We start from the raw sequence: 12,500 nt of genomic DNA on the forward strand, positions 1-12,500 counted from the left end.
AACCAGGTAGCCTCTTGTCGCCGAGCCCGGCAAGAAACACCGGGCTGCTGTGCGCACCCGAGAACCGAGAGCTCGTGCTGCTGCTGCCGCTGCCGCTGCCGCTGCTGCTGCTGCCGCTGCCGCTGCCGCTGCTGCCGCTGCCGCTGCTGCTGCTGCCGCTGCCGCCGCTCTGTACGGACGGGTAAGTGACGGATCCCGAGGCCGGGTTCGGTAAACACCGGTCGGGAATTCGACCCTTGCTTTGAGGTGGAAAGAAGAAAAACCCCAGACGTTTCTTTTTCAAGCGTGCGAGTGTAGCATGGTTAAAAACGTCATAACCAACAGCACCACTTGTGTTGCATTTTCACCACATGTGTTGCAAGGCCTCCAACACATGTGGTGCACGGCCCCCAAGACTTCCTAACGCAATTTGAAACACTTTAAAACATAAATCATCACAGTATTTGACTTCAAGCTTCCATATACGTGTTTTTTTTTTCTTTTTTTTTAAAAAATTCCAAGATTTTCACCAATAGTGGTGATTGTTGTCATCGGAAAGATTTTTTCTACGGATGTCTCTTTGCAGTGAGGCCTATATCATTTGAATCCTCTTTCTTTTAAGCCGCCAAATACACCAAAAGATTCTCTTTTGAGGCAATTTTGAAAATTCATTAAGATTGCTCATGCAACACATATGGTGACGGTTCATATTGAAAAAAAATTGGTTTTTAACAGCTTACAATTCAAGCCAATGTTATATTGATTCTTCGACCGTTCAAGCCAAAAAATACCTACTTCCTCTCAGGATTCTGCAACAACAAAAAATGGGTGCAACACATGTGGTGATGTGTTTTTCATCCAGTCTACTGCAATACCTTGTGTGTGTGTGTGTGTGTGGGGAGTTTGAGAAAAATTTAGTGGCAATATCAAATGTAATATCAGAATTGAAAAAAAGTATCTAGAGAGTAACATAGTCACACATAACTTGTTTTTTACACATCTTTATTTACATCACTGATCTACAGCACTTACATTATCCCAGAGAGAAATATAAAGTTAGCGGTTCCCTGACAAGGCAACATAACTTTATCATTCATTCCAATTTAGATCCTGCCTGCCTGTTCATGTAGTGGCTTTACTCTGGCAAAAAAGCCATGCTTGATCAGAGCCAGTCAAGGTCTCTGGCCTCACCAAACTGGAACTTATTTACACCATAATCAAAGGTAAGTTCTTCCCCTTCGCTGATGTCCTGCTTTGCGACAAAGAGGATATAATCTCTCTTATCCCCATCCAAGTCAAGCCTCTTAGAAAGAGGCTTGAGGTTTGGCTTTCTTGAGTGGTTAATGAGCCTGCCTTTTACGTCTATATCTGGGTGACATTGACACTTCTGATGTGCATCAATGCACATTTTCTCTCCGTCTTCGTTTAGAAAAAAGTACATGTAGCCCGTCTCCTCTCCAATGGTGCTCTCATGAACAGCCTGACCTTGAGCTGCGGTGAGAAGGTCACCATGGTAGTCGCACACTACCTCGCCCATCTTGAATGCACGCCTTGTGAATACCCCTCTTCCCTTATCAGGAATGCTCTTGATCTCCAAACCCTTCCATCGTTGGCTACTGACAAGACGCCTGATTCTGGGAGAAGACAGCGGATCTTCGGCTGGTTTCCACGACTGGGTGATCTGGTCGATGTTTGGCAGCGCATGTTTCCAACCCTGCTGCAGGAAAAACCTCTCAATCCGTTTCTTGGAGGGGCAATGGCGTTGGCTCATGTGTTCTGTAAATGAAAAATAACAAAATAAGTTCACAAGTTAATACCTACATCCCAATCACATGCAGTCAAAGATTGTCTGGTAATCATGATGTGGTTATGATAATTTATAATATCCTTACCCAAGGTGTAGTCTTGGCGGAGTTTCCGTTGCTTTTTCACCCAACGGTTGTAGAGCATGCTCTCTCTGTCTTCTTCAACACTCAGAGTAGAAAGGAAGTTGAGGCGTTTCTCTCGAGTTGGTGCAAGATCATCGACTGTCACGGGGAATTCTGTCTGGAAACGATCAAACAGAATCTGGTCTGTCATCTTTTTATTTGCCGATGGTTTGAGTGTCGCTGTTGAGCCACTGCTGTCTTCACTCTGTTCCTCAGAGGGTGAGGGTACCTCGCTGGACGTGGAGGGTCTGTCAGAAGGTCTTTCACTGAAAAAAAGAGAATATTACATCAATTTTCAATACGGATATGCAGACAGGGTCCATTGTCTAAGAAACATGTTGTCATTCAATGCTGATGTGCTTACCTTGATCCAAGACGCTTGATGAGTTCTGTGGCCTTGATCAAATCAGATATCTGTTTAATCTGATAATGACCCTCTGCAGTTGCCACAGTATGACTCAGGTAGTTGCTGGAGAGTTTTTTGTCCCCTGCTTCAAAACACTCAGAGACTGTTGCTGTCTTGAAGACTTTCCGAACCTCATCGCTGTTCACATCTGGGAGTTTGTATCTAATAATGACAAGAAAAAAGGAACAATGTTATGATCATTTTATAAACATTAAGGGAGGAAAAGGCTCACCTCAGAAATGTTTTTAAAAAACCAAGTCTGTTTGAATCTAGCTTTTAATAGTTAACACAGGACTTACTTGGTATGCAGCCGACTGAGATGCAGGGAGGGATTCTCGATTCGCGAGCCAGCCAGATTCAGGAAGAACGGTTCCTCAGCATTTTCGACCACTTTCTCACCATCAGTTGCCCTCTGTTCCATCTTTCGCCGTTTAGGTGCCTTCTGGCCATCTCCTCTGCAACCTTGCTTCATGTGTTCTCTGACACACTCGTAGTAGGCTTCAAACCAGGCTTCTTGCTCTTGATCCAAGACGAAGGCTGCTGGCTGTTGGGCTGCCGTCTTGTGCTTCTTGACGAGAACCACGGTACCACCGGAGCCTTTCTTAACCCGCTTATGCCATTCGCCGACCTGTGGATGGATCCAGGAGAGATTGCATGAGTTGTGTCTGAAAATATAGTTTATTTTACAATATTACATTTCTTGTTTATTTTACATTAATAATCATTAATCATCTCACCGTCATTCCTGTAACCACCCCAGGCCTTTGCAGATGCTTCAGTATGATCAGGGCGATTAGGTACCTTTGCACAGTTGTGCATTCACTCTGCGAGAGATCGTCTGTATACCCTTTTGCAGCAATCACTTTCCCAATTGTCACGAGGAAGTCGGGTTTAGCGACCTCTAAGACACGCCAGCAGTCCTCCGGTGTTCTTAACCCATCACGTATATATCCGGACCTAACAAAAAACAAAACACAAAAGATATTATTGAAATTGTTTGCATACATACATTTTTTGTTCATTTTTGTTTTTAAAGGATATTTCCTGTATTTTACAACCTGGGCCCTGTGTTCTCATCTCCTGACATCTAAATAAATGGTGACCATTTTAATTTTTAAAATTGCTCCAGTCGGGAGTTATGGACCAGCCAATATTGCAAAGTTTTTTTCCACAAAAAGCTTGTTTCAATGCAATGTCAATGGGAACACTTTGAAATGTCAAAATATGAAGTCAGGTGCAGGGCTAAATGTTTTTTTTTTCACATTTTAATGGGGTTAAAATGAGTGACGCAACACCGTCTGACTTTGTATTTTGAAATTTCAAAGTGTTCCCATTGACATTGCATTGAAATAAGCTTAGTTTGGGAAGAACGTCATTTTGGCTGGTCCATAACTCCCGACAGGAGCAATTTTAAAAACTTAAAATGTCACCACTCATTTAGATGTCAGGAGATGAGAACAGGGCCCAGGTTGTAAAGTACAGCAAATATCCTTTAAGCATATGTTATCTCACCTTATTGCAACCCGTTTACTACCAATACCTTTAGAGAAAAAAATGAAGAGGAAGATATTTATATGAAGATATAAGAATGAAGCTATTAATCTCACCTGATGGAAACCCTTTCAATGCCAATTCCTTTGGCGAGTTCTTTCATTTTTTTCTGTAGAAACTCCACATACAGCTTAGCTTGTTGATGGAGTTCTGGGTCGGTTTTATAAAGATTTGTATTGACTGTGTGATAATCAATAAATCTTTTCATAGCCTTGACGTAGTTATTTCTTGTTTGGTGTGTCTGTCCGGCTTCTTTTAGCAGGCGGAAATAGTTGTTCGTCTTCAGCCTATCTCGAACAAATTCCAACGATGGTTGGCTCGCATCAAAAAAGTAGAGCATCCTTGCCACGTTTTCAACCTGAAGATAAAAGAGGAACATTAACAGGATTAAAAGTGCTGTCAAACTAAAGGCCCACTCCAGCCTTGGTACAAGTTAATTTCAAATGAATTCTTACCCCAAAAGGATCTCTGTAACAACATGTACAGTATATACAGACCCATTCCACAACATTTAGAATATGGTTTAAAAGTTCATTTATTTCATTAATTAAACTCAGTTTTCAGTTTTTGTCTATATATGTCCAGTAGTCTTTCCATAACACTCTTTCCCAATATAACTTCTTTCAGTTGCATACAAATCAATGCTGTGTGTAAGTTGCTTGGTTTGTGAGCAGGCTGACAAAAAACTACTGGACGTTATGACATTATGACATTACCTCTTGTTTGCAGTTTTCAAAGGAGAGCTCAGTTTTCAGGTAGTCCATGAATTCTTTCAGCAAGGGATGGTCCAGATCATGCTTTTGGTACAACCCCATCTTTGCCATGTTAGCACGTGTCGGGTTTTTCCAGCCTGTCGCTTCTCTAAAAGACAGAAAAAAATCAACCAGTTAGAATCATTATCATTCCATCACTTATTCGACCATAGATATACAAATAACCTTTGTAGTAAATATACAGATTTGTAGAATATGCAAGGAAAGAGAACAAGCGGCATGAATATACATTCAATGGGCAGATATATGCAAGGTATGGCAGCAATAGGTGTGTGTCTGTTTGTGTGTGGGGGGTGGGTGTGGGTAGGTGGGTGTCTCTGTGTGTGTGTGGGTGGGTGGGTGGGCTTGAGAGAGAGAGAGAGAGAGAGAGAGAGAGAGAGAGAGAGAGAGAGAGAGAGAGAGAGAGAGAGAGAGAGAGAGAGATGAATAGGTTCTTACTTTGGATTTGCTTTGGTGCTAGAGTCTGAACTCTGGTCTTGATCGCTTGTCTGATCACTGTCCGTTGTCTGATCACTGTCTGTCTGTTCTTGGCTGATCGCAGCATCCACCACGGTTTGGCTTGCACAAGGAAGTATAGGAGAATCCTCTTCTGGAATGTTCACAACATTCATTTGACGTTTCTGAAGCTCCTCGATAAGCCTGAAAAAATAAGTTACAGTTAGTATTAGGGCTGTAAAAGTTAATGCATTAACTCATGTGATTAATCTGATAAAATGAGTGCGTTAAAAAATAATTAGCTCGGATTAATCTGGTGAGCTAAATTGCTAAAAAACAGCCTGAAACAGGGACAACATGATCAGTTTCTTTAGGGTTTTTTGTTCACTGTTAAGACTGCCAATGTAATCATAACCCACAAAAGCAGCTATCATCGATTCTACATTACTGATGCATGGGTTCAAAAGTTTATGAAATTGTTGTGGGCTACCTGTAATGTATTAGTTTAAACTATAACGTTTTTAGTGAAATCATGTTTCTCTCGAGGAGAAAACGCGTTTAAAGCCATAAAAAGATCTCACTGTGTTTTGGCATTGACCAAGCTACCAACAACCTAAAAAATGATCAGAACTGGAGAAATTACACATTGACATTGGGTGAAATCATGTAACTCTTAAGGACGTGTTGCAGACTTGTTGAATAGATTCATTTTTCTTGTTTTGTTTGTTTTTGATGAAATTGTGCTTTTCTCGTCGAGAAAAGGCGTTTAACGCGATAAAAAGGTTTAGTGCGTTATGAATACGGGCTAGCTTACCAAAAGTACAAATGTGAACTAAATAAGGCCGGGAGTCGTTTTTATTGTTTAAAACACGATTTCTCGACCAGAATATGCTTTTTCAAAAAAGCCATGTTCCCATGGCGAGAGACTCGTTTTCTGTGAGAAAATGCATTAAAAGGAGGGATTTCATCAGAAACACTATAAATACATATTGTACTTGTCTGAAAACGCACAGAACCTTGAAATAGAAGGTTTCTCACCAAAAAACACATTGGTGAAACCCCTATCTTAAGGCTCTGAGTGTTTGCACACATGTACAAACAGGCATGTTTAAACTATAACGTTTTTAGTGAAATCATGTTTCTCTCGAGGAGAAAACGCGTTTAAAGCCATAAAAAGATCTCACTGTGTTTTGGCATTGACCAAGCTACCAACAACCTAAAAAATGATCAGAACTGGAGAAATTACACATTGACATTGGGTGAAATCATGTAACTCTTAAGGACGTGTTGCAGACTTGTTGAATAGATTCATTTTTCTTGTTTTGTTTGTTTTTGATGAAAATGTGCTTTTCTCGTCGAAAAAAGGCGTTTAACGAGATAAAAAGGTTTAGTGCGTTATGAATACGGGCTAGCTTACCAAAAGTACAAATGTGAACTAAATAAGGCCGGGAGTCGTTTTTATTGCTTAAAACACGATTTCTCGACCAGAATATGCTTTTTCAAAAAAGCCATGTTCCCATGGCGAGAGACTCGTTTTCTGTGAGAAAATGCATTAAAAGGAGGGATTTCATCAGAAACACTATAAATACATATTGTACTTGTCTGAAAACGCACAGAACCTTGAAATAGAAGGTTTCTCACCAAAAAACACATTGGTGAAACCCCTATCTTAAGGCTCTGAGTGTTTGCACACATGTACAAACAGGAATGTTTAAACTATAACGTTTTTAGTGAAATCATGTTTCTCTCGGGGAGAAAACGCGTTTAAAGCCATAAAAAGATCTCGCTGTGTTTTGGCATTGACCGAGCTACCAACCACCTAAAAAATGATCAGAACTGGAGAAATTACACATTGACAATGGGTGAAATCATATAACTCTTAAGGACGTGTTGCAGACTTGTTGAATAGATTCATTTTTCTTGTTTTGTTTGTTTTTGATGAAAATGTGCTTTTCTCGTCGAAAAAAGGCGTTTAACGCGTTAAAAAGGTTTAGTGCGTTATGAATACGGGCTAGCTTAGCAAAAGTACAAATGTGAACTAAATAAGGCCGGGAGTCGTTTTTATTGCTTAAAACACGATTTCTCGACCAGAATATGCTTTTTCAAAAAAGCCATGTTCCCATGGCGAGAGACTCGTTTTCTGTGAGAAAATGCATTAAAAGGAGGGATTTCATCAGAAACACTATAAATACATATTGTACTTGTCTGAAAACGCACAGAATCTTGAAATAGAAGGTTTCTCACCAAAAAACACATTGGTGAAACCCCTATCTTAAGGCTCTGAGTGTTTGCACACATGTACAAACAGGCATGTTTAAACTATAACGTTTTTAGTGAAATCATGTTTCTCTCGAGGAGAAAACGCGTTTAAAGCCATAAAAAGATCTCACTGTGTTTTGGCATTGACCAAGCTACCAACAACCTAAAAAATGATCAGAACTGGAGAAATTACACATTGACATTGGGTGAAATCATGTAACTCTTAAGGACGTGTTGCAGACTTGTTGAATAGATTCATTTTTCTTGTTTTGTTTGTTTAATGAAAATGTGCTTTTCTCGTCGAGAAAAGGCGTTTAACGCGATAAAAAGGTTTAGTGCGTTATGAATACGGGCTAGCTTACCAAAAGTACAAATGTGAACTAAATAAGGCCGGGAGTCGTTTTTATTGCTTAAAACACGATTTCTCGACCAGAATATGCTTTTTCAAAAAAGCCATGTTCCCATGGCAAGAGACTCGTTTTCTGTGAGAAAATGCATTAAAAGGAGGGATTTCATCAGAAACACTATAAATACATATTGTACTTGTCTGAAAACGCACAGAACCTTGAAATAGAAGGTTTCTCACCAAAAAACACATTGGTGAAACCCCTATCTTAAGGCTCTGAGTGTTTGCACACATGTACAAACAGGCATGTTTAAACTATAACGTTTTTAGTGAAATCATGTTTCTCTCGAGGAGAAAACGCGTTTAAAGCCATAAAAAGATCTCACTGTGTTTTGGCATTGACCAAGCTACCAACAACCTAAAAAATGATCAGAACTGGAGAAATTACACATTGACATTGGGTGAAATCATGTAACTCTTAAGGACGTGTTGCAGACTTGTTGAATAGATTCATTTTTCTTGTTTTGTTTGTTTTTGATGAAATTGTGCTTTTCTCGTCGAGAAAAGGCGTTTAACGCGATAAAAAGGTTTAGTGCGTTATGAATACGGGCTAGCTTAGCAAAAGTACAAATGTGAACTAAATAAGGCCGGGAGTCGTTTTTATTGCTTAAAACACGATTTCTCGACCAGAATATGCTTTTTCAAAAAAGCCATGTTCCCATGGCGAGAGACTCGTTTTCTGTGAGAAAATGCATTAAAAGGAGGGATTTCATCAGAAACACTATAAATACATATTGTACTTGTCTGAAAACGCACAGAACCTTGAAATAGAAGGTTTCTCACCAAAAAACACATTGGTGAAACCCCTATCTTAAGGCTCTGAGTGTTTGCACACATGTACAAACAGGCATGTTTAAACTATAACGTTTTTAGTGAAATCATGTTTCTCTCGGGGAGAAAACGCGTTTAAAGCCATAAAAAGATCTCGCTGTGTTTTGGCATTGACCAAGCTACCAACAACCTAAAAAATGATCAGAACTGGAGAAATTACACATTGACAATGGGTGAAATCATATAACTCTTAAGGACGTGTTGCAGACTTGTTGAATAGATTCATTTTTCTTGTTTTGTTTGTTTTTGATGAAATTGTGCTTTTCTCGTCGAGAAAAGGCGTTTAACGCGATAAAAAGGTTTAGTGCGTTATGAATACGGGCTAGCTTACCAAAAGTACAAATGTGAACTAAATAAGGCCGGGAGTCGTTTTTATTGCTTAAAACACGATTTCTCGACCAGAATATGCTTTTTCAAAAAAGCCATGTTCCCATGGCAAGAGACTCGTTTTCTGTGAGAAAATGCATTAAAAGGAGGGATTTCATCAGAAACACTATAAATACATATTGTACTTGTCTGAAAACGCACAGAACCTTGAAATAGAAGGTTTCTCACCAAAAAACACATTGGTGAAACCCCTATCTTAAGGCTCTGAGTGTTTGCACACATGTACAAACAGGCATGTTTAAACTATAACGTTTTTAGTGAAATTATGTTTCTCTCGAGGAGAAAACGCGTTTAAAGCCATAAAAAGATCTCACTGTGTTTTGGCATTGACCAAGCTACCAACAACCTAAAAAATGATCAGAACTGGAGAAATTACACATTGACATTGGGTGAAATCATGTAACTCTTAAGGACGTGTTGCAGACTTGTTGAATAGATTCATTTTTCTTGTTTTGTTTGTTTTTGATGAAATTGTGCTTTTCTCGTCGAGAAAAGGCGTTTAACGCGATAAAAAGGTTTAGTGCGTTATGAATACGGGCTAGCTTAGCAAAAGTACAAATGTGAACTAAATAAGGCCGGGAGTCGTTTTTATTGCTTAAAACACGATTTCTCGACCAGAATATGCTTTTTCAAAAAAGCCATGTTCCCATGGCGAGAGACTCGTTTTCTGTGAGAAAATGCATTAAAAGGAGGGATTTCATCAGAAACACTATAAATACATATTGTACTTGTCTGAAAACGCACAGAATCTTGAAATAGAAGGTTTCTCACCAAAAAACACATTGGTGAAACCCCTATCTTAAGGCTCTGAGTGTTTGCACACATGTACAAACAGGCATGTTTAAACTATAACGTTTTTAGTGAAATCATGTTTCTCTCGAGGAGAAAACGCGTTTAAAGCCATAAAAAGATCTCACTGTGTTTTGGCATTGACCAAGCTACCAACCACCTAAAAAATGATCAGAACTGGAGAAATTACACATTGACAATGGGTGAAATCATGTAACTCTTAAGGACGTGTTGCAGACTTGTTGAATAGATTCATTTTTCTTGTTTTGTTTGTTTTTGATGAAAATATGCTTTTCTCGTCGAGAAAAGGCGTTTAACGCAATAAAAAGGTTTAGTGCGTTATGAATACGGGCTAGCTTACCAAAAGTACAAATGTGAACTAAATAAGGCCGGGAGTCGTTTTTATTGCTTAAAACACGATTTCTCGACCAGAATATGCTTTTTCAAAAAAGCCATGTTCCCATGGCAAGAGACTCGTTTTCTGTGAGAAAATGCATTAAAAGGAGGGATTTCATCAGAAACACTATAAATACATATTGTACTTGTCTGAAAACGCACAGAACCTTGAAATAGAAGGTTTCTCACCAAAAAACACATTGGTGAAATCCCTATCTTAAGGCTCTGAGTGTTTGCACACATGTACAAACAGGCATGTTTAAACTATAACGTTTTTAGTGAAATCATGTTTCTCTCGAGGAGAAAACGCGTTTAAAGCCATAAAAAGATCTCACTGTGTTTTGACATTGACCAAGCTACCAACCACCTAAAAAATGATCAGAACTGGAGAAATTACACATTGACATTGGGTGAAATCATGTAACTCTTAAGGACGTGTTGCAGACTTGTTGAATAGATTCATTTTTCTTGTTTTGTTTGTTTTTGATGAAATTGTGCTTTTCTCGTCGAGAAAAGGCGTTTAACGCGATAAAAAGGTTTAGTGCGTTATGAATACGGGCTAGCTTACCAAAAGTACAAATGTGAACTAAATAAGGCCGGGAGTCGTTTTTATTGCTTAAAACACGATTTCTCTACCAGAATATGCTTTTTCAAAAAAGCCATGTTCCCATGGCGAGAGACTCGTTTTCTGTGAGAAAATGCATTAAAAGGAGGGATTTCATCAGAAACACTATAAATACATATTGTACTTGTGTGAAAACGCACAGAACCTTGAAATAGAAGGTTTCTCACCAAAAAACACATTGGTGAAACCCCTATCTTAAGGCTCTGAGTGTTTGCACACATGTACAAACAGGCATGTGATTGGGATGTAGGTATTAACTTGTGAACTTATTTTGTTATTTTTCATTTACAGAACACATGAGCCAACGCCATTGCCCCTCCAAGAAACGGATTGAGAGGTTTTTCCTGCAGCAGGGTTGGAAACATGCGCTGCCAAACATCGACCAGATCACCCAGTCGTGGAAACCAGCCGAAGATCCGCTGTCTTCTCCCAGAATCAGGCATCTTGTCAGTAAGCCAACTATGGAAGGGTTTGGAGATCAAGAGCATTCCTGATAAGGGAAGAGGGGTATTCACAAGGCGTGCATTCAAGATGGGCGAGGTAGTGTGCGACTACCATGGTGACCTTCTCACCGCAGCTCAAGGTCAGGCTGTTCATGAGAGCACCATTGGAGAGGAGACGGGCTACATGTACTTTTTTCTAAACGAAGACGGAGAGAAAATGTGCATTGATGCACATCAGAAGTGTCAATGTCACCCAGATATAGACGTAAAAGGCAGGCTCATTAACCACTCAAGAAAGCCAAACCTCAAGCCTCTTTCTAAGAGGCTTGACTTGGATGGGGATAAGAGAGATTATATCCTCTTTGTCGCAAAGCAGGACATCAGCGAAGGGGAAGAACTTACCTTTGATTATGGTGTAAATAAGTTCCAGTTTGGTGAGGCCAGAGACCTTGACTGGCTCTGATCAAGCATGGTTTTTTTGCCAGAGTAAAGCCACTACATGAACAGGCAGGCAGGATCTAAATTGGAATGAATGATAAAGTTATGTTGCCTTGTCAGGGAACCGCTAACTTTATATTTCTCTCTGGGATAATTTAAGTGCTGTAGATCAGTGATGTAAATAAAGATGTGTAAAAAACAAGTTATGTGTGACTATGTTACTCTCTAGATACTTTTTTTCAATTCTGATATTACATTTGATATTGCCACTAAATGTTTCTCAAACTCCCCACACACACACACACACAAGGTATTGCAGTAGACTGGATGAAAAACACATCACCACATGTGTTGCACCCATTTTTTGTTGTTGCAGAATCCTGAGAGGAAGTAGGTATTTTTTGGCTTGAACGGTCGAAGAATCAATATAACATTGGCTTGAATTGTAAGCTGTTAAAAACCAATTTTTTTTCAATATGAACCGTCACCATTTGTGTTGCATGAGCAATCTTAATGAATTTTCAAAATTGCCTCAAAAGAGAATCTTTTGGTGTATTTGGCGGCTTAAAAGAAAGAGGATTCAAATGATATAGGCCTCACTGCAAAGAGACATCCGTAGAAAAAATCTTTCCGATGACAACCATCACCACTATTGGTGAAAATCTTGGAATTTTTTAAAAAAAAAGAAAAAAAAACACGTATATGGAAGCTTGAAGTCAAATACTGTGATGATTTATGTTTTAAAGTGTTTCAAATTGCGTTAGGAAGTCTTGGGGGCCGTGCACCACATGTGTTGGAGGCCTTGCAACACATGTGGTGAAAATGCAACACATGTGGTGCTGTTGGTTATGACG

The 12,500-nt window shown here is 39.4% G+C and overlaps 2 protein-coding genes and 1 non-coding gene across 3 annotated transcripts in view; 1 reads left to right on the forward strand and 2 right to left on the reverse strand.

The window, feature by feature from the left end:
* The window catches only part of LOC130123324 (18S ribosomal RNA), a 1,853-nt gene extending 1,844 nt beyond the window's left edge, over positions 1-9 (reverse strand). The window contains exon 1 of the ribosomal RNA XR_008811307.1: positions 1-9. This exon is cut by the window's left edge and continues 1,844 nt beyond it. This is a non-coding gene — a ribosomal RNA (18S ribosomal RNA).
* Positions 10-979: 970 nt separating this feature from the next.
* Positions 980-5,349, reverse strand: LOC130123000 (uncharacterized). The gene is made up of 8 exons (XM_056292103.1): positions 5,076-5,349; positions 4,581-4,725; positions 3,921-4,222; positions 3,051-3,270; positions 2,613-2,941; positions 2,272-2,475; positions 1,872-2,173; positions 980-1,755 (listed from the first exon to the last, which is right to left on the reverse strand). Exons 1-8 carry the CDS (start codon positions 5,246-5,248, stop codon positions 1,142-1,144), a joined length of 2,289 nt encoding a protein of 762 aa, XP_056148078.1. The 5' UTR covers positions 5,249-5,349; the 3' UTR covers positions 980-1,141.
* A 5,779-nt stretch (positions 5,350-11,128) lies between these two features.
* Positions 11,129-11,671, forward strand: LOC130122592 (histone-lysine N-methyltransferase set-1-like). The gene has a single exon (XM_056291519.1). It carries the CDS (start codon positions 11,129-11,131, stop codon positions 11,669-11,671), a length of 543 nt encoding a protein of 180 aa, XP_056147494.1.
* Positions 11,672-12,500: the final 829 nt, after the last annotated feature.

This window comes from Lampris incognitus, chromosome 13 (assembly GCF_029633865.1).
Source record: "Lampris incognitus isolate fLamInc1 chromosome 13, fLamInc1.hap2, whole genome shotgun sequence".
NCBI classification, from domain to species: Eukaryota; Metazoa; Chordata; class Actinopteri; order Lampriformes; family Lampridae; genus Lampris; species Lampris incognitus.